The sequence below is a fragment of the Sorex araneus genome, chromosome 1 (assembly GCF_027595985.1).
Source record: "Sorex araneus isolate mSorAra2 chromosome 1, mSorAra2.pri, whole genome shotgun sequence".
NCBI classification, from domain to species: Eukaryota; Metazoa; Chordata; class Mammalia; order Eulipotyphla; family Soricidae; genus Sorex; species Sorex araneus.
The window spans coordinates 205,076,628-205,104,577 of record NC_073302.1 but is presented as its reverse complement, the minus strand read 5'-3'; the positions used below and the strand labels follow the sequence as shown (position 1 = coordinate 205,104,577).

At 41.6% G+C, this 27,950-nt stretch overlaps 1 protein-coding gene across 1 annotated transcript; it reads right to left on the bottom strand.

The window, feature by feature from the left end:
• Positions 1 to 5,010: 5,010 nt before the first annotated feature.
• On the bottom strand, positions 5,011 to 26,822 carry RND3 (Rho family GTPase 3). Its single transcript, XM_055135144.1, has 5 exons — positions 26,410 to 26,822; positions 25,725 to 25,812; positions 13,930 to 14,039; positions 10,899 to 11,033; positions 5,011 to 8,327 (listed from the first exon to the last, which is right to left on the bottom strand). The coding sequence occupies exons 1-5, from the start codon at positions 26,557 to 26,559 to the stop codon at positions 8,076 to 8,078; spliced, it is 735 nt and encodes a 244-aa protein (XP_054991119.1). The 5' UTR covers positions 26,560 to 26,822; the 3' UTR covers positions 5,011 to 8,075.
• Positions 26,823 to 27,950: the final 1,128 nt, after the last annotated feature.

Genomic DNA, 27,950 nt, shown 5'->3' with positions numbered 1-27,950 from the left:
GTCAATAAAGATTGAATTCAGATTGGCTGTGTGCAAAGCAAGAGTTTGCAGATTGTGCTATTTTGTAGTACCCAAGAAATCTGTAACTGGCTGTGATTAATTAATTGTAAATACCACTGCATGTGGACAAGTTTTTAAAGATTTTAAAAATAATTTTAAAAGGGGGTTCAGGGAGATGCTGTACAGATATTACTCAGGGTAAGGCACTTGCCTTGCTTGCAGCTGACCTAAAGTTGATCCCTGGCATTATCTATGGTCCCCCAAGTCCTGCCAGGAGTGATCTCTGAGTACAGAGCCAGAAACAAGCCCTGAGAAGTACAGGATGTGCCCCCAAACAAAAACAAACAAACAAACAAAGTATATGTGGGCTGGAAAAATAATACAATATGTAGGGCACTTGCCTTGAAGTGACCAACCTGGGTTCAATATCTAAGATCCCATGTAGCTCCCCGAACATGTCAGGAGTGATTCCTGAGTACAGAGCCAGGAGTAACAACTGAGTACAACCAGGTGTGACTCCCAAAGCAAACAGAAACAAAAAAGGATACAAAACTCCTAAACACCTTTTTATATCCTTTTCTCCCATAAAATTTCTACACTTGTAAGAAAAAATATTATATTGTTTCAGTTCACCCCGTTTTTTTCCCTCTAACATTCCATTTTGCCTTTGATCACTGTCTCACGAGACCTTAACTATTTATGTATGGCCACATTAAACTTCATGTACATTATTTGGATTTGAAGTTGGATCATTTCTTCTCTAAATACCCGTAGTAAATATTCACTGATAATATTTGTAGGATAGTTTTATCCCAATGTTTTAGCCATTTTTCCTCAAATACTCTGTTTTCTAGGGCAAAGACATTGTGTTTATACCCCCAAGAAACGCCGGGATAAGGACACTGTTTGCTGAGACTGTTCACATAGTGCAAAAGGGTGAGATAATAGTGCAGGGATCTGGGGAGATAGTTAATGGAAGAGAAATGGTTGGTTTTTAATACTCCCTGGGAATGACAGGCAATCTTGGATTTGTGATGATAAGTCCAAAAGCAAAGACCATTGTCTCATAATCTAAAGGATCCAAATTTTAGGGTGTAGGAAGAGATTTTTGTTTATACAGTAGTGTCAGTTTCTCATTGTTGCAGTTAAAAATTGCCATAGAATTAGCAACTTAAATTATTTGTTCATATCTATTTATCATGTCATAGCTTTGTAAGAAGAGTCATGTTTATGTATATTGCATAAAGTAAAATAAAAGAAAAAGAAGAAAAGGTATTGGTATAGATAAGTATATTGACAACTAGTAAGAAAGAGAAGGAGCTCTGTATGAGAACTAAAATAAACAATTTTAACAAATTGCCTGTAGTCTCTGGGGAGCAAAAAGTATTAAGGACTTACTTTCTTTTTAGCTGCTATTTGTCAGTGACCATTTTCTACACACCTATGTGAGGGACTGAAAAATTGGAAGGGTTTTCAAATAATAGTGATAATATAATGCAACAGTATGACATTACAATGATCATTAGAACTACTTGAAATAATAATACTAATATTTATATGTGCTGATTTATTCTCCTGTGGATATAGTCAGATGTAGTGGAGAAAGGGATAAAATGTGGGGGATGGTTAAGGTGAGAGTACATTCTAGATGGCCACATATATACAGATATCTCCTATGCTGTTTTGTCCTCTCCTTGGAGAAAGTTTAGTACCAATAATTTTGAGGGGAGTTGAGGTGATCCTAAGAACTCAGTAGACCAGAGTGTAAGAGATGACTCAAGCTGGTCATTGCAAAGATGATCCACCCCTCTTTCTTATGTTTACATTATTAATTAGCTGAAGAATTAACCTACTGTAATAAGTTATGAAGGTACATTGGCAAAAAGAGCAGACCTATCCCCCTTATGCTAAGAATTGACGTTGTGAGATACTGTAGAGATTGTTATTTAAGAAGAATGGGACCATACTTATAGACTTGGTAAAAACAGGGTACAAAAAGAACAAGAAAGTGTTCAGGTGATTATATTTGTCCAGCTTACCACTGGAAATATGAAGGATGAACACAATTAGAATTGCATAGAGCTTCATTTGAACAAAGAATGGTTGAAAGGTAGAAGTTAATAGAGCTGGGCACTGGATAAGCAAGAGGAATAAAGCACACAAATTTTTTTCAGAAGTGTACAAGGACACATGAAGAATAAAAAACTTAGTCCTGATGGTAGATGCATGTAGCACTTCTCTCAGTCGTGCTGATGGTTAGTCAAATCCATAGGAGTGGAAACACTTCATTACAATTGAGTTGTTTGTGAGCACAGATCCAGAAAGTGGTTTTCTACTGCCCAGAAAGAGCACTCATCAAACACAAATGGGCAGACCCTCATTCAGTCTTAGAATTTTAGCCTCCAGAACTTCAAGAAATGAATGTTCCTTTGATCATCCAGTTCGTGGTATTTGGTTATGATAGTCTAGGTAGAATTATAGACTTTTCCTTGTTTCCTTAGAATGCCCATGCCACCCAAGAATCAGAACAAACACGAACATAAGGTGCAACAAAAGGAGGCAGGAGTGTGAAGGGAGCTGAGTAGATTTGGAATTCTAGAAAGGATTGAAACAGTTGCAGACCTCTTGTGGTCAGGCTTGCTGTAGCCATACAAGCAGATGTTCAGCAAGCAGATGTCTGGCCATAATGTCTAACTCTCATGCACCTGGTGCACCAGTCCATACAAAGTATTTATCTGTGACAAGATGGTGCCATGGTGCAGAGCACAGGCTTCTGCCTGAATCCATCTTAAGCCAAGCCCTCCCACATGACGTTAAGAAAAAGACCCCTCAGCTGTAAAACAGGGAAATGAATGACGCTCAACCCTGCATATATTCATTATGGGGAATGAGTTGTTTGGGATAAAAATAATTTTAACCAGAGTCTGGCATATAATGAATTCAATCTCAGAGTTTAGAGTTTAGTTTTTAGAGGGTCAGAGTGATAGGACAGTGGGTGGATAGGGTGCTTGTTTTGCACATGGCTAACCTGAGTGCAATCCCTAGCATGCCATGCAGTCCTCATAGCCTGCCAGGTGTAACTCCTGCGCACCACCTGAGGCGACCCCAAAACAAACAAACAGAAAACAAACAAACAAAAATAGTTGATAGCTTTCATTTGTCACTGTGGATTCATTTTTAAGAGTTATTTTCCTTATTTGGAGGGGAGAGGTTAGGGTGACACCTTGTGACCTTGTGTTGCCCACGGCTGTGTCCAGGGTCCACTCACTCCTGGTGGTGCTCAGAGAGTGTGTTTGGAGCTAGGGATCAAACCTAGGTCAGGAGCAGATAAGGAAGGTCCTTGACCCCTGCATTATCTCTCAAACCCCATTTATTTTTCTTAAAATGTATACTTCGTTATTAGCTTTTTTTTTTTTTTTAGTAGAGGCACTGTGATTTGAAAATTACTGTTTCAGGTACACAATTTTCCAACACCTACCCCATCACCAGTGACAATTTCTCTCCACCAATGTCACCATTTTCTATCAATATTTCAAGTATTTATGGAAGAAAGGTATTAATGGTTCCCTCTAAAAGAAATAAGACCTGAAAAAAATCTTACAAAAAAATTGGCTTTGCCAGTCTTGTAAATTTTAATTTTAGGGTTCTTTAGAATTTCCCATGATTCCAATGGGGCAGAGACAAAGGACTTTAGAATTCAGTTAGTGAATACTTTTTAAAAGATCTTTTAGATTCCCAGTGAGTATATATTTGCCATATTAGATGATAGCTTCTCCGTTTTTACCCAAAGTGCTATTTTAAATACTTCCATTTTTGAAATCTCCTGACAGCTAATTTCATTTTATGTTAAAGTTTTATGCTATGTCAAACTTTATTTCATGCCCACCTTTACAGTATGTTCAACAATTGAAGATCTCACAAGAAATAACAAAGTGAAAATCTCTATTATGGCCAAGTTTATAGCAAACAGTGTGGGTATTATTCACACTACTATGTAAAGGAATGGTTTTCCCTACTGGACCTTTACAGTCACAGTATAAGATCATTTTACAAGAACTGGAGTAAAGACTGGCAACTAATGTGCACATAATTTTTCTCCAGTTACCATAATTGGACCCAAACCTCTAAGACACACTTGAAAATTTTCTTTGACAGAGTTGCATTATAGCATCTATGGTGGCACCATGGTATGGTACCACTTAGGCGTACCTGATTACATATCGGAATGCTCACGATTCCACACAGCATCTATGATTCAACTCTCTTCCCTGAAGACCACACCTCTAAGTTGTAGATCCTGATTTGTGACTCCCTCCACTAGACAATAAATTCTGTGGGCCTGACCTTGGGCTTTGGCCGTGATTAGGTTTCAAATCTAGAAAGGAGCTGCACAGAATAGGTACTGGATAACGAAATACTGGGAGATTTATCATAGAATGTAAATGCCAAAATAATTCACCAGAAGCATGTGCAGCTTTGAAAGTTTAGTGGATGAGGTGATTTAATTTTCTTCCTAATGAAAAGAATTAAATTCCCTTGGGTAATTTCTAATTTGCATTTAAGGCACGAATCTTATAAGACTAGAATATTCTAAGCAATTCTTTCTGGAAAAGATTAATAGAAGAGACCGAATTAAAGTTTTACTCAAGAGTTTGAAAATCACCACTTAGTATTTGAAGAAGCATTCATCATGATGATGAATCAATGAAGGAAGTTCACAGAATGCTTAGAATAAATGTTTTCTAAAGCAAAAAGTCAGAGGAGGAAAGGGATGAACACAGGCCCAGGGTTTAAGACTATCCTTTTTTTCCTTCCTAGTTTAACAAATTAAAACTGCTAGAAAGAACAATTCACCAGAGAGAAGCATCACTGCACAACCTACTGAACACTGCCAAGGTCAGCAGAACCTCAGCGGTTGGTTTCTTTTTTGCCTTGCCAATTATCATTGAGAAATGAGTTTTTTATACGTTTGACTTAGATGTTGTAATTAGAAATTACTCAACACCAAAGATTAGGAAAGTGCTTTTATTTCTTTCACTACTTGCTGACAGGTATGAGATACACACATTTTTGGTGATTCTCTGTGTGTCCACTGTTTTTCATAAAGCTATCCCATACAGTCAGCACTCTGTTCACTCATGCTAGATCCTCTGGTTTCTTTCTGAAGACTGTTAAACAACTATATATCAGAGATTTCTAATGTTATTAACATACACACTCACACACACACAAACACGTACACTCATGGTTTTTATATGAAGTGACTTAACTATATAGAAAGAATAGTTGAATCTTAAAATCCTACATGGATATCTTTGGATATTTATATGAAACTTCTTTTGCTAAAGGGTGAGACCAAAACTGGGTTTATTGGGACCAGGAATCTCCTGGTTCTATTACTTGCTTGCTTGCATCTCTCAGGTCACTGGGAAGCATCTCTTGTGTAGTTCTGTATTGTTCAGAGATGCTGCTACCATAAACAAAGACATTTTCATTTTCCCTTCTTCCCCCGTTTTCTTTAATTATTACAACAGTTATGCCCTGGGTCATTTGCCCAATTGGCTTCTGTGACCAAGAATATGAATACAGGGTGGCTGGTCGGCCAGAGACCGAGACTTGGAGCCCCAGAGGCTGACAAGCAAAATAAGTTCACATCAGAATTAAACCTGTGTTCAGAGACAGGATCATACTGTACCACCATGAAGAAGAGTTCATAGATCCCCATGTCTTCATTATGTGCCTTATTTTTTGTATATTTTTGGTCTTGGTCCCACACCTGGAGGTGTTCAGAGCTTAATCTTTTAGTCTATGTATGCTCATTTCTGGGCTGGAGCGATAGCACAACGGTAGGGCATTGCCTTGTATGTGGTAGGGCATTTGCCTTGCATGCAGCAGACCCGGGTTTGATTCCTCCACCCCTTTTGGAGAGCCTGGCAAGCTACCGAGAGTATCTTGCCCACACGCAGAGCCTGGCAAGCTACTTGTGGCGTATTTGCTATGCCAAAAACAGTAACAAGAAGTCTCAAGATGGAGACGTTACTAGTGTCCACTTAAGCAAATCGATGAGCAATGGGATGACAGTGATGCTCATTTTTATTCCTGAGATTTTTAAATCATCATAAAAATCTCAAAAAAGTTTATATTTCTTTAAAAACTTTTCTTATTAATATTGCCAAGAAATATTGCTATTATTGCCAGAAAGAACCCTAAATTATTAGTTCAGGAAATGTTAGGACAGGTTCTGTAATCATCTCTATTCAAGATCAAAACTAAACTGTATTAGGAAGCAGATAATAAAAGACAGATTACATTTAAACAAAGACATGGTTACATTTTTATTCGAAGGGAAAAAAAAGTATGTTTTAATAAATACTGCAGAAACATTGACCAAACAAACATACAAAGTGACTTCAACATTTAAAAAAATGCAACAAAAGTTCTGCTTTATAACAGTTATAACTTATTTTCTTTTTACAATATTTAAATACAGAAAGCACTTGCCAGCTATTTTGTAATACTGCCCAAAGCATAATGCTGCATCAATCAAAGCATATTATGTTGGTAGAACATCTGTATTTCGTGGGAAATGACTGGAATGATATTTTCTTGCAGAGACAAAACAAAGTGCTTGTAAGACACAGAACTGAGTGTTATAATTATGTTAATCTCCTCTCCTGCCACAATTTAATGGGAGCACAGCTTCAACACTTCAAAAATGAAGCTTTATCATTGGAAAGAAAGCTCGTTTTCAACAAGCGCCAACAATAACGGTCGGATCTGGTTTCTCCTCTGAAAGAAGCACTATAATGAACTGGTCAAAAAATATCTGTAAACTATTTTAAATGCTGATTATTTTATGTATCAACAGTGATCAAGTATTGAACACAGGCCTTGGCTGGATCTGGTTAAGTGAGGTTCAGCATCCATTCTCTAGAAACATCCTAGTACATTGTCAGGACTGACATTCCCTAATTTTCCTTAAAAGGATTCCCTAAAAGTTTGGGTAAGAGGGTCCTTCTCCTTTAAAGAAAGTGAAATAAACTAACAGATCATGAGATGCTGCCAACTTCAGGGCTTCAAGACCAATAATAAACCTTTTGCTTTGCACTTCTGGGAACTTAATCCCAGACAGCTTTACTCACAAACTGTGCTTTCTGCTACTATTCCTTCATTCAGTATCTCTTCTGGTGAAAATAGTACCTACATTATTTTTTTCCCTTGTATCATTCTATGACGTCAAACCAAGACACCTTTTATTTGACTGCATTTTCATCAACGATGGCCAAAAAACCACACACCCTCTTTTCTAAACAGCGCACAAAAATATTACATTGAGCAATTTACCACTTCTTAATGACAATCACAATGATGAACAGAATCATCAGACTGAATAAAACTTGACACTTCTATTTGATCTATTCAATGTTTGTAGTGCTGGTCTGTATATCTTACAAGTCTGCGAAAGCCTTTCTTTCAAACCATCTCACTCAGCTATCTTCAGGAGGGCAAGAATTCAAAGCCTCACAAACTTTTCCTCTGGGTATCCCATGGGTCCTGATACAATTTCCATTTTAATGATGAGCTAGGAAGAAATTAGATCACATCCTCTAGAAAACTAAACGCTAAGGTCACAGTGCCAGTTCCCCAATGAGGACGGTATATTATATATACTTTTTTTCTAAAGGAGATTAAAACATTTAAAATTAAATCAAAGTAGAGATCCAGGATAGATCGGAACAAAAACAAAAACGCAAGCACCATTCAGAGCGTGATCGTTCTTCCTGGGAGTACTTGCATTTCTCCTCATCTCTCTTCAGCCCATTTGAATCTCTCTCTCTCTCTTTTTGGCATATTTTTCAAGTCACATTGCAAAACTCTTCAATATATTCACTTCTCACCACATGTTCTACGTGCCGAACCTAAGGACAGGATTTCAAAACAACGAGCATCCTTTCGGACACCTCTGAAGCTTCCAGAATACGCTATTTTGGCTGCGTACTTCACTTAGACGTCATCTTTTTTTTTTTCTCTCTGTCCACTAGATTTCCTTGTCCTCGTTAAAGATTATGGGAAATTCACATCACAGTGCAGCTCTTCGCTTTGTCCTTTCGTAAGTCCGTGGCAACTGCGGAGAGTTCTGGTCTGCTGGGCATGTGTGAAATCCGCTTTGTGGCCCTCTGTGATTTGTTCCGCTTAACGTTTTTATTTGTCTTGTTTACACATGCCAAGGTGGCAACATGAAAAATGTCTCTGACGCTGTTTTCTGACTGTAAAGCTGAGCATTCAATATAAGTAGCTGCACCAATCTGTTTGGCCATGTTTGCTCCCTGAGAAGCAAAAAAAAAGGGATTGCAATCAGCAATTAATTAAGTGGGAGGGGAAGTTAGAAAGTATTCTGTCATTCCACAAAATAATCATCACTTTAAGATGTTTCCAAGGAGTTCACTGAATTTTCCAAGTGTTGCTGTATAAAATCCTCAATGAAACTGCCTTATTTCTTAGTTTATAAATACCTGTAGTCAAAACTCAGTAAGTCCTAATGTGTCCAACTCTAATCACTCACTGTATTCAGACTTCTCAGAAGTGCTGAAAGCTGATCTAAAGTTATTGGGTTATGGATAATTGAGGGCTCTGATCATTAAACAGAATGGGGTGATTCAAAAGAGCAGAGGAAGAAACCTGTGGGCTCTGAGCAGGCTCTGGCCCATAACAGGACATATGAGTATGTTTCTTGTTGGCTACTCCTGGCCTATCATCCTGTCTTATATGGCCCACAAATAATGTTCCAAATATCCAAATGACCCTTGGTAGAAAAAGGGTTCCCTGGTCTAGAAGTTGATTCATCTTCACTACCAACTGTAACCAAAAGTAATTAGATACTTAGATCTTTCAGGTCACACCAAAGGATGGAATTACCCAGAGAATATAACTATTGGAAGAAAGCTGAAAATCATGGATGTACATGCATTTTCTTCATGGCCTAGTCAGGGTAATTTCGCTCTTAAAACCTATTGCACATCACAGAGAATTCAGTTTCTTTTATAGAATGTTAATGGTGCTCAGGACTAGTCAATAGATTACACAAAATCTACTGAATAGATTTTGAGGCAAGAAGTTTGAAATCAATTTGAAGATTTGAAGAGGTATGCTATTATGCCCTGGGGTCAAAATAATTGGAGGATGAGCAGATACTGCTATAACATCTGTGCAATTAGAAAACACACAATACTTCCTGGGCCTGAGGTACAGCAGGTAGGGTGCTTGCCTTGCACACAGCCAACCCAGGTTCAATCCTGGGCACCATGTATGGTGCCCTGAGCCCCTGTCAGGAGTAATTCCCGAGAGTAGAGTCAGGAGTATGTCCTGAGCATTGCTGGTATGGCCCCCAAACCAACCAAAAACAAGCAAACAAAAACAGAAAAAAAAAAACTTTCTAAATGTGGACCAAATAACCAAAGTACACGATCACAAGCGTATGTGTATCAAAACAACTGGTTTAAATTATTAGCATTTTTTAATTTAGGAATTAGAAACTTAAGATAAATATGAAAAACAGTATTTAAGATGCTATGCACAAAGTACAATTTTAATTATTTTATTGTTAACATTCTTCAGAATCTGGTCACAGCTTTTTAAGAGAATGGACTTCTGAAACTTATTCTTCCTCCGTTCTCAACAGTTGGGGAAAATGCCAGCAGAAAAAAAGTCGAAAAGGTGCTGTTAAGGAGTCGATCTTACTTTGCTGGTAATAATGTGTTTCAGAATTTTACTGTGCTGCTGAGTACAAGATTAGATTAACTCTCTTAGAGAATATTAAAGTGTTACTAATTTTGAGCACTATCTCTCTTAAATCTGTACAACTACATCCAGTGGGTGTTGCAGAGATACCACCTTTTCACATGGCTGAGAAAAAGCAAATATCATGTGATTACTCTAAAATTTGTTGTCAAACTTGTCTTACTGATGCCTGCACATATACAGATGCAGAGTAAGATGTTAAAAATAACGTTTTAAACCTTTCTGGTAGGGCTTTGCACTAACATGAGGATTTCAGTCAAACCTTGCATCATTTTGGTACTCATTAGTTCTTTCTTTTGGGGGGTGGGCGGGAGCTTTGCAGCATTTCAGTCACATCTACAATGTTCAAGGGCTTGTTCAATTCCTGTTCTGTGTTCAGGGACCACTCCTGGTGGTGCTCCAGGTACCATATGCAGTGCTGGGGATGGAACCCAGAAGGGCTGTGTGCAAGACAAGTACCTCCCTGTACTAATCTGGCCCTCTCTTTGCGGTCTTAACATTAGTTGGAGCTCTGGGTGGCTGTGAAGAGGCTCACAGGGTGCTCCCTGAGAAGGCACTACCCTACTTTGCCTCCCTTTGCACACCCAAATCCCAGGCACTTAAATCCAGATGGTCACAATCTGGATACACTGTGCTTGTGATCCTGCATCTAAATTGAGGCAGTTGTAAGTGGAGTAGAACAGTGGGTGACTCTTTGCATACAAGAGGCTACTTATTCTATTTATAAAGAGACCCTGTTTCTGTAAAAAAAAAAAAGAAATCTAGAGGCTGGAGCGATAGCACAGCGGGTAGGGCGTTTGTTTGCCTTGCACGCGGCCAACTCGGGTTCGAATCCCAGCATCCCATATGGTCCCCTGAGCACCGCCAGGGGTAATTCCTGAGTGCATGAACCAGGAATGACCCCCGTGCATTGCCGGGTGTGACCCAAAAAGCAAAAAAAAAAAAAAAAAGAAATCTACATTTGAACATGTGTACATTGTACATACGAACACCGAACATAGGTACATCGATAATATATATACCTGGCCATACGACACTAAAAAAAATCAACATTTTGAACATGTGTGCATTGAACATATGTACATTGATAACATACATACCTGGTCATATGACACTGGTGTCTGTCGATGATTTGAGAGTTCCACCAATGTACTAACATCTGTCCGGAGATCAGATTTGCAGCCAACCAAAAGCATTTTGGTATTGGGACAAAACTCCTGGATCTCACCTTTCCACTGCAGGAAGTAAAAGGTAAAAACAAACAAGTAAGACACCACTCATGTAATGGAAAACAATTCCACTGACAGAACTGAACAAAACATCATCCATGTAATGGAGAACAACTTATCCACTGACAGATGCTGGAAGGAAATGGAATTCAAATGGACACTAAAAACATGTCACTTCAGTTGAAGAAGCAAAGTGACATTTATCTTCAAAGTAGATATTAAGTTTTACTACTTTTTAAAGAAGTTCCATTAGGGAACACTTACGTATATTATTAAGTATTTTCCCTCTCTATGACTCATGTATCTGTCCCCAGTGCAAGAGACTTGTTGAGTGTTGTCAACAATTTCTTAATTACTGGGTTATCTCTAAAAGATAAAAGCGCCTTAAGAATAATTACATAGGCTGCTGAGTGACTACATCCTTGGGTATGTTAATTCGGTTCTTCCCAGCAGGGAAAGCTGGGAACAAGGCAGAGCCAAGACAGCACAAACATGCAACAGCAACAGAAATTCCAGGAACTGCAGAAAGAGCTAAGAAACAGAAGGTCTATTCACGCTTCTATTCAAATGGCCAAATCAGCTAAATTAGCACCAATTGTGGCATCAGCAGATAGTCCATCTCTTGGACTATTAGGAACACACTTAGAAGTGTGGCTCTAATGTTCCCTGGATTAGCATTAAGTTACAGAAGTTGTTAGATATTTCCGTTTAATTTGCTTTGGCTGGTTGTTTTGTGACCTAAGAATGACTTGAGTCTCCAGAAATGTCCAGCAGGGAAAGTGTCTTCTTCAAGAGCAAATGTGTGCCTGTTTATGGCTTTAATTCTTCGAGCTTGAGATAATCAAGATGGGAGTTGGCTATTTTGAGTTTCCAAAGGAGAACTATGGCTCTCAGGAAGGGAAATCCTAGGAGCTGAAGCAGGAGTGACTTCAACTCTCCCCACCCACATTCACAAATGTATTAAGGGCTCTAGTAAGGGTGATGGTGGTTTCAAAGATGATTTAAACATTACTTCCAGAAAGAAATTCACAGAAGACTGGGGGTGATAAAGTCGTAGACAAAACACTAGATAAGAGGGACACCTTACAGGAATAATTAAAATATTGCTGGAGAAGTCTCCAAACTCTACAGTGCATTTTGGCAATCACAAGTACTCCACAGTTCACCAGTGGAATGAAGAGTATAATACATGTTCCATAATTAGCGAATTTATAAAACTGTGCCTCTATTCATTCCTTCTCCCCTCCCTTTTTCAGAGGCATTACCCATGTACTAGGTAAGAACTGAATGCAGAACTAAAAAAAAGAATAAGATCTTCTATGCTTTAAGTCACTCCAATCTCTTTGACATTCAAGGATTTAAAAGATTCAATTAATCATGAGGAACCATAGCAGGGGTTATCAGGAGCCTTAAACCTCACACGAATATAAAACACACTCATTAATATCTCTAAGACTCAAGTCACCGTTCATTTGGTCTTTGAAGACAAAAGCAAAATAAATCAGGAGCAAGGGTTTTTGCCATAAATTATGTATAACCCAGTAGTGTATCAAGTAAAAAACCTCCAGTAAATAAGCAATCTCTCTTATCTCCCGACAAGCACTAGACATGCTGTTATGTCGTTCTTCAGCTGTGTAATGACTTTAGCCTCCCTGTGCATGTCTGGCAATTGTTTACAACCACTGAAGACAGAAAAGGTATATTCCTGCCTGAGACTGACAAACACTTGCAAACCTTACTTGTGTCAGAGACACATTACTCAAAACAGAAAGTGGTTAAAAACTGCCTTTGATCTTTTAAGGAGTTTGTAGTTTGCTGAATTAGATGTTTTGGCCATGCTGTGTCAATAGACAGGGGATGATCTACCTTCACATCAAAATTTCACGAGGACACATAAGAAGCAATCACATACACTAAGCAATCAACAACTAAGTAATCAGAAATCAACTATAGGAGAGTGTGAATAAAGGAAAAGACAAAAGACAGACACCGTTTTACTCTTTATCCTATTCTCTGCCTAAAGCCAAAGAGTGGAAAAGAGAGAGTACTCTACAGAAGGGCCTGATTCTGTCATCTTCTTAGGACTCAGGCCAGGATGGAGTAACACCTATTGGAGTTGAGAAATACTCTTCTCTCCCTCTGGCTTCCTGCCCACCTGTAACCCAGTCAGTCTTCATGGGATTCCCATCTCCTAACCAGTGACTGTCATCCTGAGCTTCCTTAGGGCCCTTCACATACAGAATCTCCTGCCCTTTCCCTCCAACTTAAGTGTCTGACATTTACTTGATCAGAATTTATCTTTTTTGATAGATGAAAACATATCCTTCACCCTCTCATTTCCTAATAAACAGCCATTAATTCATTCATTTTAATATCATATTGAAACTAAAACATGATTAATAAGGCAAATGAAGGAAAAAAGGAAAGAAGACACATTTTTAAATTCTTTGGCTGGATTTTTGGGCCACAGACAACAATCCTCAGCACTTATTTCTGGCTTTAAGCTCAGAAATGACTCCTGGAGATGCTCAGAGGACCCTATGGGATGCAGGGTACTACACCTGGCCTGGCTCCGTGCAGTGCAAGAACCTTACCCACTGTCCTACCTCTCCAGGCCAAAATCACACAGTTTTTTTAGTTGCCTCATTACCACCCTAAGAAGTCAAACATGGAGGTACAGAAAAGATTATTTTGTGTTATAGCTTCATGAAATAGAATTCTTTGAAGCAGAATGATCTCAAAAGTGTGACACCTGTGTGTGGAAAACCTTTTATGTGTGAGCATCTTCTTTTCAGTGATTCATTGTAAAAAATGTATAGCAGAGTGTTCACTGGAGTGACTGAGCTTTCCACATCCAATGTGTTAACCAGTACTAAACCATGTTATGACTCCCAGCATTTACCTTTTTAAGGACACTGTCCAGAGTCTCTGGTCTGCTGATGTCAAAGCAAATCAGCACAGCATCTGAATCTGGGTAAGAGAGGGGCCGGACGTTGTCATAGTAGGGGGAACCTGGGAAGAAACAAAGAGATATAAGTTTCCACCTGAAAATCCCATTGGTCATGCACTGACTGTCCCTTAGAGTTAAAACTTTTGAATGTCATGTTTTAGACCCATAACCCCTAACTCATGGAAAAGCATGCAAACAAAAGCCAAGTCATCATCTATTCCCTTCCATCAGAAGACAAATGAAGCATCATTTTGGTTGACCTGAATTCAAGGGGAAAAGCCAGGACCCTCAATCAAAACTGGCACAGCTCCAAAGTAGACCATAAAGGCGCCTGGATGAAATGGGCAAGTTTCTGGAGTCCTCTGCATTGTAGTGCAAATTCACCTCCACAACCAAGGTAGGAGTGAAGAGAGCTTCTGGGCTCTGCTACCGCTGCTTCTTCATTCATAAAATGAAGCTAACAATAGCATCTCTCTGGAATGAAATTATCCCAGGCACTATCTAGAACAGTTACTACTTAGGGGCCAATAAGTAGTAACTATGGATGTGGTAGCATGACTGTGATTAAAAGTTGAGTGTAGCGAGCACTCTAATGAGAGATCAGAACTCAAGTTCATTCTGACAGTAGGAGGGCTGAGCAGGAAAAGGGTTGTGTTGGCTGATAAAGAAAATCACAGTAAACCCCATTAGCAGTAGCCTGAAAGTTACGAGTTTGGACAAACAATTGACCTTTTGGACTTGTTTACTTAAACTTACTCTAAACTGCATGTAGACTAATAAATGTCATAGCGGATCACGTTAGTTTTCTTTCTTACCTAATTTCTGTCATTTAATTTAATGACAGAACTCTCCAATAATTTAGATTTCTCCTACCCCTTGAAGAGTTTCAACAATGGGCAATTATTCTACAAAGTTACTATATAATCAAATTTACTTTGCCAATGCTACATTATTTTCATGGACATGACATGTCCTCCAAGCAGAGAAAGAAAATGAGAGCCATCAAAAGTTTTTTGAAACAACTGCATTTTGACATTACTTTCCTCTTCTAGCATAAAAACATAATTTATTTTATCTCAAAGAAACAAAACCTTGGGGCTAGATCTATAGCACAGTGGGGAGGGTGTCTGACGTGCACACGGCCAAACTGGGTTCGATTCCCAGCATCCCATATGGTCCCTCGAGCACTGCCAGTAGTAATTCCTGAGTACATGAGCCAGGAGTAACCCCAGTGCATCGCCAGGTGTGACCCAAAAAGCCAAAAAAAAAAAAAAAAACCTTCCAAGAGAGGAGGAGAGGAAAACTAAAACTAAAGGAACTTTAAATATATTTTACAGTTTCATTAAAATAAAGTTTCCACGTGGCTGTTTCTGAGATTCAGAGGTTACTGACACTTATAGTGTAGGACCCTCTAATCACAATAGTTCCCACACCCCTAACATTCTCTTTGGAGCATTTCTTGAGCTGCCTTTGTGATATGGCGGCCTTTCACTAGCAGCCTTACTAATGGAGAGTGAACTTCAAACCAACTGATGGAGAGTGAACTTCAAACCAACGGTGGCCTTTCACTAGCAGCCTTACTGATGGAGAATGAACTTCAAACCAACTGTGTGCCAAGCAAGCAAGAAAGGAATGTTCTAGGAATCAGGAAGAAAGGTGAGTAGGCGCAGTCCATGGGAAGCCAGCACTTCTCAGGAGTTACTGTAACTCCTCGCCTGTATCTGGAATCAGGACCTGCCTGATGCAGCTAAGACAGACAATGGGAAAGTGTTTTCCAAGAGTTTAAGTGTCTTTAAGCGTAGATTTGAACCATTAAGGCACACAAGACAGGGTTGTTTCTGAAAGATGACAAGCAATGATTATTGCCCTTTAGTCACTTAAGGAAATCTGAGGTTTCCCAACCCGACCCGGGTCTGATTCCTCCATCCTTCTTGGAGAGCCCAGCAAGCTACCGAGAGTATCCCGCCTGCATGGCAGAGCCTGGCAAATTCCAAATGGCTATTCAATATGCCAAAGACAGTAACAACAAGTCTCACAATGGAGACATTACTGGTGCCCACTCAAGCAAATTGAGGAGCAACAAGATGACAGTCACTCAAGGAAATCGGAGGTTTAGAGAATCACAGAATAACTTGTTGATTAAACCATTTGTTGAGGCATCTGAAATAAATGGCCATGTTCTACTGTTATTTCCATCATATTTTCATTCTGGGAATACCAGTTTCTCAACTGTAATCTCTCCATTTCTTGTGTGTGTGGGCAAAATCTAACTTTGACTCAGCTTCTGCTTGTAAACATTAGGGAATCTCTTTGTCAACATGGAGTCAGGAAATTGAAAGATAATAAAATGAAAATCCAAACACTACAGGGTTTCCTCGGTTTTTCAAAGCTGACACCATATTCATAAAGCCAGCTAGTTAACCACGGGGACAGTCAGAAACCAACTGGGGCTTCAGCGCAATCTCGCTTTAGGAAAGACAACTCTTCACTGTACACCCTTTGTACTCCCAAAGAGACGTGACTTTGAAAGGACAGGCATATCCAGGTGCCTTATTGCCTTAGAACATGACTTTAGACTAGATGAATATACTACTTACTGCTAATCCTGAATCTGAGAAGAGTGCCAGATAATAGAGAAGAGCTTTCCAGATACAAAATACAGGAATCACCATTGGAGAATTGCAAAGGGACTAAAACAGTGTGGTTAAATAGGAACTATTAGGAAAACCTTGAGAGTATTTTCAGTGCTTGGTTCATTTTAGGGCTGCAAAGAAATACTTCTCTGTCCCTGTGTGTCCTCCACACATTCTGACGGCAAAGTAGAATATCTCTTTGGTTTTCTCTTCAAGCATCTGACTCAGCAGAAGATGTTGTGTTTCCTGAAAACCAAAGAAACACCTCTGGACTTGGTGGGTACACCTAAGAAGGCAATAAAGTAGACAGTGACATGCTTTCATGACCACAGTCAAATTTGTATGAAGATTTGTTTCTGCTCTTACTTTAATTTGGCTTAAAGTCTCAAATGAAAGTAGCTGCATATGTAAAGGTTTGTGAGAAATAAACCATGCCTGTTGAGGTAGAAGTAATTTTTAAAAGATTAAACAAGATCTAATTAGCAATGATCCTTTGATCCTATCCTATTACTTTTACTAAATAACAGTGCTTTCAAATCAGCAAGAGTATCCAAAGGTAGTAATAAAACTCATTGCCACATTTATTAGCTATAAGCCTAATTTGGTTAACCACTAACTAAAAGAGTAATACGTCATTAAAAATGACAAAGGCCATTTATTCATTATCTTTTGGGATAAACTCTTTTCCTCATGGGAAAATCGACTGACTTCTTTATAATGGTTAAAAAAATCATAAGAAGTGTTTTACTGAAAAAAAGAAAATCAAACAATTCACGAGTTAATAGGACCTTCGGGAAAAGAAAAAAAAATCTTAGTAACTTGCTAGTGTTGACTCAGTTTACACATTTTAAATTCTTCCTTATACAGCCCAAGCTGCCACACAGAGACAAAGCACAGCCAAGCTGGAAAGGTCTGGTGTACGCATGGGGCCTGCTGGGGAAACTCCGGAGCCAGAGTAAAAAAAAAAAAAAGAGAGAGAGAGAGAGGAATTCCAGGAATCCCTGGCAAAGTGAGAAGCCATCAGGGAGGCAGAAGCAACACAAAAGAAAAAAGCCCAAAGGAGCCCAGGAAACAAAGACAATACCTGTCCCTCCTCCTCAGGTCCCTCCAGAACAGTCTGCAAGATGCCCTGGTCAAGCCAAGTGGCACATAAAGGAACTCCCACAGGTTTGGTTCAAGGTGCAAGTCAGGCCCTCCCAGGCTAGAGTCCAACACAAGAAAGAGCTAAGGCTACTTCATTAGGTAGGAAAGCCGAAACCTTTACCGTGACACGTGGTTGATACATGTGTTATATGCAACCCAGTCCCAAGAACAGACTCATGCTGAATTGGGTTAGTTTGGCTAGAGCGCTTTGCTAGACATCTGTAAATCTTCCTTTCCACCGAGAACAGGCCTCCTGCATATGGGAAGGTCGGAGGCAGCATTTCCTTTACACCATGTGTGATGCTAAGCATTCAACCCCATTCCAAGGCGAGCTCTAATAATTCACAGACCATCAAAGGTAAAACGTAGCAACTCCACATTATAAACAACTATATCACATATGCAAAATGCCACTCCCTTCCCTGCAAACCAGTTAAAGTGCTTTCCTAGGGTTGAAACTGCACATTTGGGATTCTGTGTGTTCCTGAAGTTTGGCAAACACCAGGAAAGTTCTAAGAGGCTTCCTGAAACTTCACATCATTGGTATCTTCAAGATCGTTAATTCTGGATGAGAGCAATATTTCCAGTCTAAGAATAGCCATAAAGCGCCTCACCCAGAAACTAATTCTGCAGCTACATACCTGCCTGGTTAAGTCATCCCTTCAAAAGATAAAGCATACCATATATGCACATAATTAAATGTATATGTAAGAAGATTCATGCCCAAAAGGGAGCCTTTATAGAACTTTGCAAAATCAGTTCAATGAGATTTTAGATGAGACTTTTTAGAGGCACTTGAGAACTGAAACCTCTTCTAGCTGAGTATTTCATAATAGTTCTTTTACTTGACACTTAAGGAGAAAAATCTTCCTTTACCCCTTCCAAAGAAATCGTACCAAGTATAATAAAATCACAAATAATTCATATTGTTTGGCAGAGAAAAGATGGTAACATTTGATGCTTTTAGTGACCAAGAAGAAAAGATCTCTACCTAAGAGCAGCTACCATGGCAACTGTGGGATCTGCCTGATTGTTACAAGATTCCATTTCCTGCCCCATCACAATTCAGTGAAAGTTTCAAATTAGTAACAGTCTCAAGAATGTGAATCAAGTTAGGGCAGATCTTTTGTGCCTGGCTCAATGCAAGACTGTTAAACTCCTTTTCCAAGTAGTCAGAACCACAAGCCTGGCCACAAACAGATAACAAACACTGCAAGGACTGAGATAGCACTTGTTTCTTCTCTGTGGGGAGACGACTAGGAGCTGTCAAGAGACTTCATAATAGAGAGGGGTTGGGGGACATATATGACACATTTCCTTCTGAGTGGCCATAAACATAAAACAAACACTTTCAATCACTGGGGGTAATGTCGATGCACTATTGGGACAGAAAATAAGGCAGGTAGCTATAAGATAGCTATTTTGAGCTTTCACTAGAACTTCGGCCTTAAACATCTTAATGAGATGCCTACTGAGACTAAAATACTTAACTTAAAATGGAACCTTGCACATCAGAGATATAGGATGAATTGATATGTATAATTTTCTAAAAATTACATTATCCTCCATTAATGGATTGAAGATTTTGTGTCTCATATAATAATAAAGAATAAATTGAGTCCACACATGGATTCACTTTTCCCATTCTGTGGGAACTAAACTAATAATTCAAAACCAATGTGCACAGCACATGACCACACTTTTTAGACAGCTTACGTTGAAGGTCAATGAAATTTCTGTCTTGTCAAGGGGGACTCTGGGTGAAGGCGCCAAAATTAGTAACTGAGAAAGTATTTAAAAAGAATCAGAAAATGGCTGAGACACAACTAATTCATCTTGGAATAGTTCAGGCGCCAGAAGTAAATGGATAAACTACTGGTCCCTGGTGTCATAACTACACACAAAAAGTTCAAAATGGGTGAATGAGAGAACATCTGGTTATTTCAGGTGGCACAGAAGGGCCAGTCTATTCACCTCAATGGAACATGCATTTAGCGAGAAATCATATTGGGTGGGAGGGGGGAAGGCAGCACTAAACAGGAATAAATGTTAAAAAAAAAATCTATAGTGGCATATGTACACTTAGCCAAGCAATTAATACCCTAGTACTATTTTGCTTGCTTTTTAATCCATAGTTCAAATGGAAATTGTTGCATACTAGATAAATCATGGGAGTTTTAAGTATTGCTTATTGGAAACTTCCATCTAAACTCAAAGCTCTATAATTTTGTGTTAATTTGCTCCTTTTAAAAGTTTAAGAAAAAATAGCTTAGTTGAACCTGTTTGCAAACCTGTAAGTTCCTAGAGTTTGAGTTTGCTGTACTTCTTGCCCTTGGTATTTGCAAACACCCATACTTCTTCCTTGTAAATACTTGTCTTCTTTTTCTCATAGGAAGAAGATTAGGTGGGGTATCTTCAATTTTCAGAAGCTCTTTTATCTCACAATCATTAACTAGACAGAAACATGTTTTTCAGCAGGAGGAATGTTACAGTCTTAAAAACTGTGTCAGTTTCTACAGATAAAGATTGGGAAGCAGGGATTCCCATAAGGTCACAAATCAGTGGGCTCCTGCTAGTCCCATGACCTCCTAACAGTCTGAATCTGCTGCCAGATGAACTCAACTATAGTCTCCCGGCTCTAACGCAACAAACAAGTAAACTAGCAACATGGAATGGCAACACCCTGAAGGCAGGAGAAGCTTTTGCTGCCACCAGAGGGAACTTTGCCTTTAGACTCTTAAACCAAAGAGCGTGTATATAGAATACCCTGAAACTGTTCACTGGTTTATAAGGTACTAGCTTTGGGTGTATCTTGCCTAGATATGTTAATTTACATAATAAATCACACACACACAAAGTATCTCTTTCGAAGCTGTTTTCTGCATAATTTTGTATTAATTTTCATGGAAGAGAAAGCACAGTGGGCTTAGCAAATACAAAGAATGTTTTGCATACAGGAGGCCTGGGTTGGAATGCTAGCACCCAGAGGTCATTTGAGCAGCACCAGGTCTGCAAGCCCTCCCACCCACCACAAAATCCCCAGAGTTAAATATTTCAGTAAAGTTTTCAGTACCAAGACCATTCCTCAAATCATACCCAAGGTACAAATAAAGAACCAGGAAAGACTGATATTTGTAAAGAAGTTTGTCCTCAAAATTGAGTCATGAGTAAATTAAAGTTTTTTCTTTTCTGTCTTTAAATGTCTATAAAGAATACTAGGATCTGTTAATAATGCTAAAATGATTCCAGGAAGTGCTAACTTTAGTACGCGTGGCCTAAAAGCAGCTTCTGAGAGTTAGTAGTCCATGAGGCAAGAGCATAGTTATTGTAGGAAATTTTCATAGCTGAATTGAGAATTTTAAAACAAATAATATGCTTTAAATATAATGAGCATTAACTTGCCTTGGCTAAAAGCTGGCATAACTGATTATTCCTCCTTAAATCACATGTGCTGAAATTACACTGCAATCAAATCACTTAGGAAAAGATATGGTGATCCTTAATGACTAAGTTTCTATTATTAGGAGGCATTTGGCTTCATGATACAAATTGCTTTCATGTCTGGCAAATGTGGCAGATTCTGAAGTACTAGACATTTGACTACTCTGGCTTCACTTACTGCTTCAAAATACCAAAACCATTACCCATGTTTTGCAGAAATTCCTTGAATGATTTACAACCCCTTATAATCAATTCTGTAGCAATAAAAAAGCTCAACTTATCGATGAAAAGGACATGTTTCTGAGGAAAAAAATAAGAAATTATAGCTCTATGTGCAAAGGCCTTTAAAAAAAACCCTCCTTTTAGAGGACTCACGTGACATTATTTAAATGACTTCATTTACTTTGTGGAGTGCAGGAGAGGGCTGGAATAACTTTATGCAGTCATAGAAAATAAGCTGGCAATGTGCCATTGTGGTTGCTTTAATTGATGTGCTCATGGGGAGGAGGTGGGGGGAGATGCTTCCTATCAGAAAACACACTGGAGCAGGGATGGCCAAGAGGAATAGCTGACAAGGTAAAATGCGGTGGGGGTGGGGGGAGACTAGGGGCATCAGAGTTCAAGGCCCTGACAAAAGTGGCTCATCCTAGGTCAACTGTGAGCCCAACCAAGAGAGTAGAGCTTTCTTTATAGAACTTCCTGCTTCACTCACCAGGTATGATTTTAATTAACACTGCATCCTTATCTTAACACTGAATTTCTAACTTGTGTGCAGCATATGCACAAAGAAAGATAGGGGGTGACAGTGGGAAGACAGGAGGATCTGGTAAGCTACTGTGTCTCAGAAAATGCAAAATGAATTCTCCTCTCTTATTCTTTGTATAAAGAGGTCTCATATTTGGCGCTTTCTCCTATACCTAATTTGGCAAACTTTTGTCTATGGTAATTTATTATGACTACAGGTGAGAGTGCAGCAGGATGAGACGTAGAAGCTAAGAACAGAAGACAAAGAAGAGAACAGATATTGTTATCTAACCCTTTGCCCTCTGGGAGGAGACTAAACAGGATGTGAATGCCATCCAAAGGGTCAAAGTTTATGTCCTCTCCCTCCCTACGGAGCAGATCTTAAACATGACTCATATCACTTATATATATATCAATTGCCAACTTCCACAAGGTCCTAGAAGGGGATATAAAAAACCTGATATCTAGGACTTTAGAGACTTGGACTGAATTTTCTTTTTTAGACTTCAATTGATAGCAGTTGGGGAAGATGGATCAAGATGCAATTATGTTCACAACCTGAACTCAACAAATGGCTCAGCAGGCAAAGAAAATGTCAAACATTTGTCAAAAAATAATCCCATCCAGAAATCTGCCATAAAACATTGGGATGGAATAAGAAAATGTTCAAGATACTTGAAATGACTAGTTGCTGATACAATGTTTCTTGCTGGATGTACTTTATTCATGAATGAAAAATAATTTTTGGTGGAAACAGTCTATTCTTAGAATGTAGGCAGTGCTTAGTGACTGTTTTTAATTAACTCCCATTTCACCTCACAAACAACATAATGGTATTCTAAATAATTCCTTATGCTCCTTTTTCCATTTGCATAGGACCTAAATTTGAACTAAGAATTCATTACTGGATAATTTCGCAGTGTAACATTTTCTTAATCATTTTTTTTCAAACCTTTATATTTTAGTTAAACATGCATAGGCTTTATTCTATTAAATAAAAATACAAGTGATTATTTCACTGAAGACTTCATTTCAGGTTATTATCTTTAATTTGCTGAAAGATAATGTTTATAAAGTTGCCATTCTCAGTGCTTAGGTAATTCAGTGTAATAAATGTCATTGAATCACATCTCCTAGGAAACTATGCCTATGATTATTCATTTGTTCATTCAACAGATTTTACTGGGTGAGTACTGTGTGCAAGGCATGATGCTATATGTGCTCTGACTACAAACTGCTTTTTATTAAATCCTTCAAAATAATTGACGTCAAGTTTCTCTACACATGAAAAGCATTGCCTCTAACTATAAACTGGCCTCATTTTGTTTGTTTTCTAGCCTTTGAAAAACAATGTGTTTTTTTCCTCTTTTAGTAAAAGTCAATTTAGCACTTTGGGAGCCTAATCTAAAATCTCCGCTGGTGGTCCCGTGACTCTTGAAGCTTGAGACAGGGGATATTAACCCAGCATTCCTTCCAGCCCACCCATTCCTCCACGACTCAAATCCATCTCCTCCCTAAATCCAGCAGGAAACGCGGGCTCTGCTCAGAGCCTGCCTTGCTCTGTAGGTGGTGAAAACCCCAGCACAGAATGCCAGGTCCAATAAGAGCGAAGGCCAGCTAACATCCTGGGAAACACAAAAAATTTGCCTGTCTGGGAGTTCTAAAGCCAAGCCGGGTACAGCTGGGGGAAATCTGCACATTTCCTAGCTTGGTGTTCTCTTTACAAACGATGAGAAAGAGACTCAGGGTAGTAGGGGATTTGCACATGGAAATCCCCGGTAACTAGTAGCTAAGATCTAAACACAAACTTGTATCTACCACTGATTAGATTCACAGAATCCACGCTGAAATAATTATTCCCCTGCCTTGGGTCCAAAGAGGGTTCAAGGAGGATGGGGGCGGGGGGTATCGGCGCTAATTTTTACTGGACGCACCAGCTATTCCATCCTCTAGGGATAAGAAATACCAGGATACACGTGGGAATTGGAGCTTACTAAGGACTGGGCGAAAGGACAATTCTGATGGTACAAACCACCGAAATAAGAGAACACTTCGAATTCTGCCGATCAACACTTTGTAGTTCTGGGGAAAGTGTGAGCGATCCCTAGAGTTCAAAGGGCAAGATTCTGGCTCTTGGCGAGCATTTCCAGGGGAAGCAAGGCGGCCTTCACTCCCCCACTCGGAGCACAGGCGCCGCCCCTGGAGGCGCTCGTGGGAGACTTCTGGCTCGCCTTTGTGTGGGGGGCGACACTGCCAGGTCTGGTCCGTCTTCCCGCTCTCTTATCTCCTGCGGTCCCCAGGGGCTCCAGGGGTTCTCGCTCTGGGTTGTGGGAAGCTCGAAAAGCCCCGAAGCACCTCCAAGAAAGCCACTCCCAGGTGGGAGCAGCTCCACCTCGGGCCTCCCCGCCTGGCAGCCAGAGCGTGCTGGCACTTGCGCGCCGCTCGGCGCCAGTTTCGCCGGGATTTGGCTCGGCCCGCTGGAAATGCAGTCGGGCAGCTCCCAGACCTAGCCCAAGTGCCCGGCTTTGCTGGGGGCTGCTCCTCCTGAAGAGGCCACTTTTGTTTGTTTGCTGGGGGCCACACCCAGCGGTGGTGAGGGTTTACTCCTCGCTCTGCGCTCAGGATTCATCCCTGACTCAGGGGACCCTCCGGGATGCTGCGGATCGAACCCGGGTCGGGTCGGCTCTGTGCAAGGCAAGCACCCTTAGCTGTCCTATAGCTCCAGCCTGCACACTAGTTTTGGAAATCATCCGCTTTCACCGGCTTCTCCCAGCAAGGATTATGTGGGTCTCAGCCCCGGCATTCCAGGAGGCGCAACCCACCCCCACCCCGGCCCCTAGTTTCCGGCCCCCATTCCCCTGTTGGAACAATTCTTTAGTTCTCCAGAAATGTTCCCGCCCCGCTGGGTGCTCGGGCCTCGCTCCCACCCTCCCACCCCGAGCAAGGTAGGTGGGTGGGCGCGTGGGAAGGCGATAACCCGACCTTGAACCCTGGACCCTTGGAAATAATTCACGACGACGCCAATAATCCAATTGGACGCGCGGGTCAAAGGCGAACCGTGCAGCTCGCTCGCGGCCGGATGGGCCGGCCGAGGGTGATGCAATCGGGGTCAGGCGAGAATGACGCGGGGCGCTGAAAGCTGAGGGTGGGGGTGGGGGGTGGGAGCCGCGGGTCAGAGGGGACCCGGCGGCCCCGGGGATCACGCGGCCCCGAGCCTGCCGCCCGCGCGCCGCCGGCGCATTCCTGGCTGTAGGCGTCACGGTCCCTGCCCGCTTGCTGGCGCGGTCTCCGCACGCCACGGTCGCTCCGGAGAGATGCTGCTCCTGCCACCCCCGCCGCGCTCGCCCGCGCCTCCCCGGCCACCAGCAGCAGGTTAGATCCGGGGGCGCGCGCCGCCTGGCCAGGTGGCTCTGCGCGGGCACGCGGGGCACCACCCGGCCACCTCGCCCGTTCCCAGGCCCATCGCTCCGGTCCACTTAGCTAGGAGGGTTCCAATTCTGGGGTCGGTCACCCTGCGGGCACTGAGCTGCCTTCTCCCCGCCGCCCCCGCCCCATGGGCATCCCCTCGCACCCCGCCGACCCTAGGCACGCTCCCCAGCCCCGACTAACGTTTCACCCAGCAGGGGTCGAGGGAAATCCCGTAGAATAGCCAAAGTTCACATCGAGGGTGCTGCAGAGCTCTCGCCAGACCCTGGAGCCCCAAGACCCGCCACGCAACTCCCCCCCACCCCCATACCGGGGCGGCTGGAAACCCGGCCCGAGCGGCCACGCGGTCTGGTGACTTACCCGAAGTGTCCCAGAGGCTCAACTCTATCCTTTGTGTGTCGATTTCAAAACTGGCCGTGTAATTCTCAAACACCGTCGGTACGTAATTCTGGACACAAAGTGGACAAAGGGAAAAAAGAGGGCAGAGAGGTTATGTGACCACGCACGACACCAATAGAACGCGCTTAGCTAAGTGGGGGAGAAAAAATTAAATAAAAAAAAAAGGCGCCCCGTCATCCACCTCCCCCGCTCACTTAAAAACGGAATCGTAATTGGTGTCCGGCAGATCCCACCATAAGCCCGGCGACCCTCGCCGGAGCCCCTCCTGACCCCACCCGCGTCCTCCCGGCGCTCCAAGACGGGCCGCCCCAAGTCCCCCAGGTTCTGCACACTTGTCCGAACAAGTTTCAGGAGCTCACGCTAAAAGCAGAATGTGCAGCGCGTCCCAGACCCTCGGTGCTCCAAAGCCTGCAGCCTGCACCCCCCCCACACCCCAGCAAGTCTAAGCTGGGAATAGGGTTTAGGGTTAGTATGTATGTATGTATGTATGTATGTATGTATGTATGTATGTATGTATGTATGTATGTATGTATGTATTCTTAAGCACTGAAGGAGCCGAAGCACGGGGAAGCCCACCTCTAGGCAGGGGATTCCCCCTCCCCTCCAGCCACCCCTTCCTGGAAGCCCCTGCCGGCTACTCACTCACCTCGGGGAAGCAGTCCTTGGCGAAAACGTGCAGCAGCGCGGTTTTCCCACACTGACTATCTCCCACTACTACTATCTTGCATTTCACGTTCTGATTAGGATCCATGATAGATTTACTGGATAATTTCTGGCTGGCTCTTCTCTCCTTCATTGATCTTGCCTTCTTTTCTCTTGGAACAGGAATTTTCTCTTAAGAGGAAAAAATATATATGTATAGATATATAGTCTCTCTCTATTTCTAGTTGGGAAAAAAAAAAAGGCGGATATAAAAATAAAAAATCCGCAAGGCTGGTAGGAACCCCCGAAGCGCGGCGCAGAGGTGGAGAGCCGGAGGAGCAGGCTCGGTCCTCCCCTCCGATAAGTTTCCTGCCTGACTCCGCGCCGCGCCTCCAAGGCCAGTTCCGAGGCGACTGCTTTGTTTCACGCTCTCGGCGCGGCTTTATACGCCGGGCCTTCCAATCCTCTTCTTTCTCAATGGGAGCAGGAAACCGATCCGCCTCCTCCCCTTTTATGGAGCCTGGGAGCCGGCGAGCCGGGCGCAGTGGAAACTGTAAAGAGCGCGCCCCCTGGGGGGCAGTGCGGAATCCGCTTCCAGGCGGAGCCCGGGGACCCCCGGAGCCCGCCAGGCTCTGCTGATGGATGGAGCCCTGCGGGGCCAGGCACTAGTGTGGGCGGGGCTGGAGGCAGCGGCGGCGGGAACAGACGTGCACGTTGATATTTATTTACCGCAATTCCGTTCTTAGGAACGGCTTTACTAGGGACGTATCTGTGGAAGCCTCACGGAAATTTCTGAAAGCTGAAAAGTAATGCGATTGTAGGTAACAAAATATTGGACCGGGAAAGATTAAATGACTCTTTAAAAAAAAAATAGCATACATCAATTTTACAGCCCACCCGGAACAATAGAATGGCTGAGGTAGGTTTTTCACACTCAAGAACTATATTGCCACACAATATAGTGGGTCACAGCAATTTTTGACCCGTGTCCAAAATCAGCTAGTTTCAGTCACACGGGAGGAAATAGGAAGGTTTTGAGTAGTGGATGAGGAGGTGGTAGCAGAGAAGGAAGAGAAATAAAAGAAGCTGATGGCTGAGATATCTGAGTTAACAGAAGTCACTGGAAATTCAGCGCCTTAACTGAACCAGGGGCCCCCAGATGCAAGGTCCAGAGGGCAGCCTGTTGCCACTTTGCAGTGAGGAGAGTGGGCAGGGAAGGGTTCTCATCGTGCTTATAATTCTCCTCTCTTTAGCCCATACTTTCATGAAGCCAAGTATCCGAATCGAAATCGAGAAAGCACAAATATTATTAGTTGAAAAATGTAGGTACGACACTTGGTCAATCTTCCTCTACATTCATGCACTTTCTCACCTACATCAACCAGAAGAGTACTTAAGAGGCTAAAAACAGCCCACCACTTGTTCTTTTTCCCTACAGATATTCCTTTTTTTCCTCATTTTCCTCTTCTGTGCTCCAAATGGCCTGTAGGCTTCAATTACTGAGTTGTGGTATGGATATTCATCCGAACCAACATAAAGGTTCCC

Bases quoted from the DNA above. Each gene is read 5' to 3' on its own strand.
- RND3 (XM_055135144.1), bottom strand. From the start codon at position 26,559: ATGAAGGAGAGAAGAGCCAGCCAGAAATTATCCAGTAAATCTATCATG. The intron at 14,040-25,724 runs GTAAGTCACCAG...GTTTCTTCCCAG, and splicing joins GAGCCTCTGGGACACTTCGG to GTTCCCCCTACTATGACAAC. The intron at 11,034-13,929 runs GTAAATGCTGGG...TACTTCCTGCAG, and splicing joins TGGACAGTGTCCTTAAAAAG to TGGAAAGGTGAGATCCAGGA.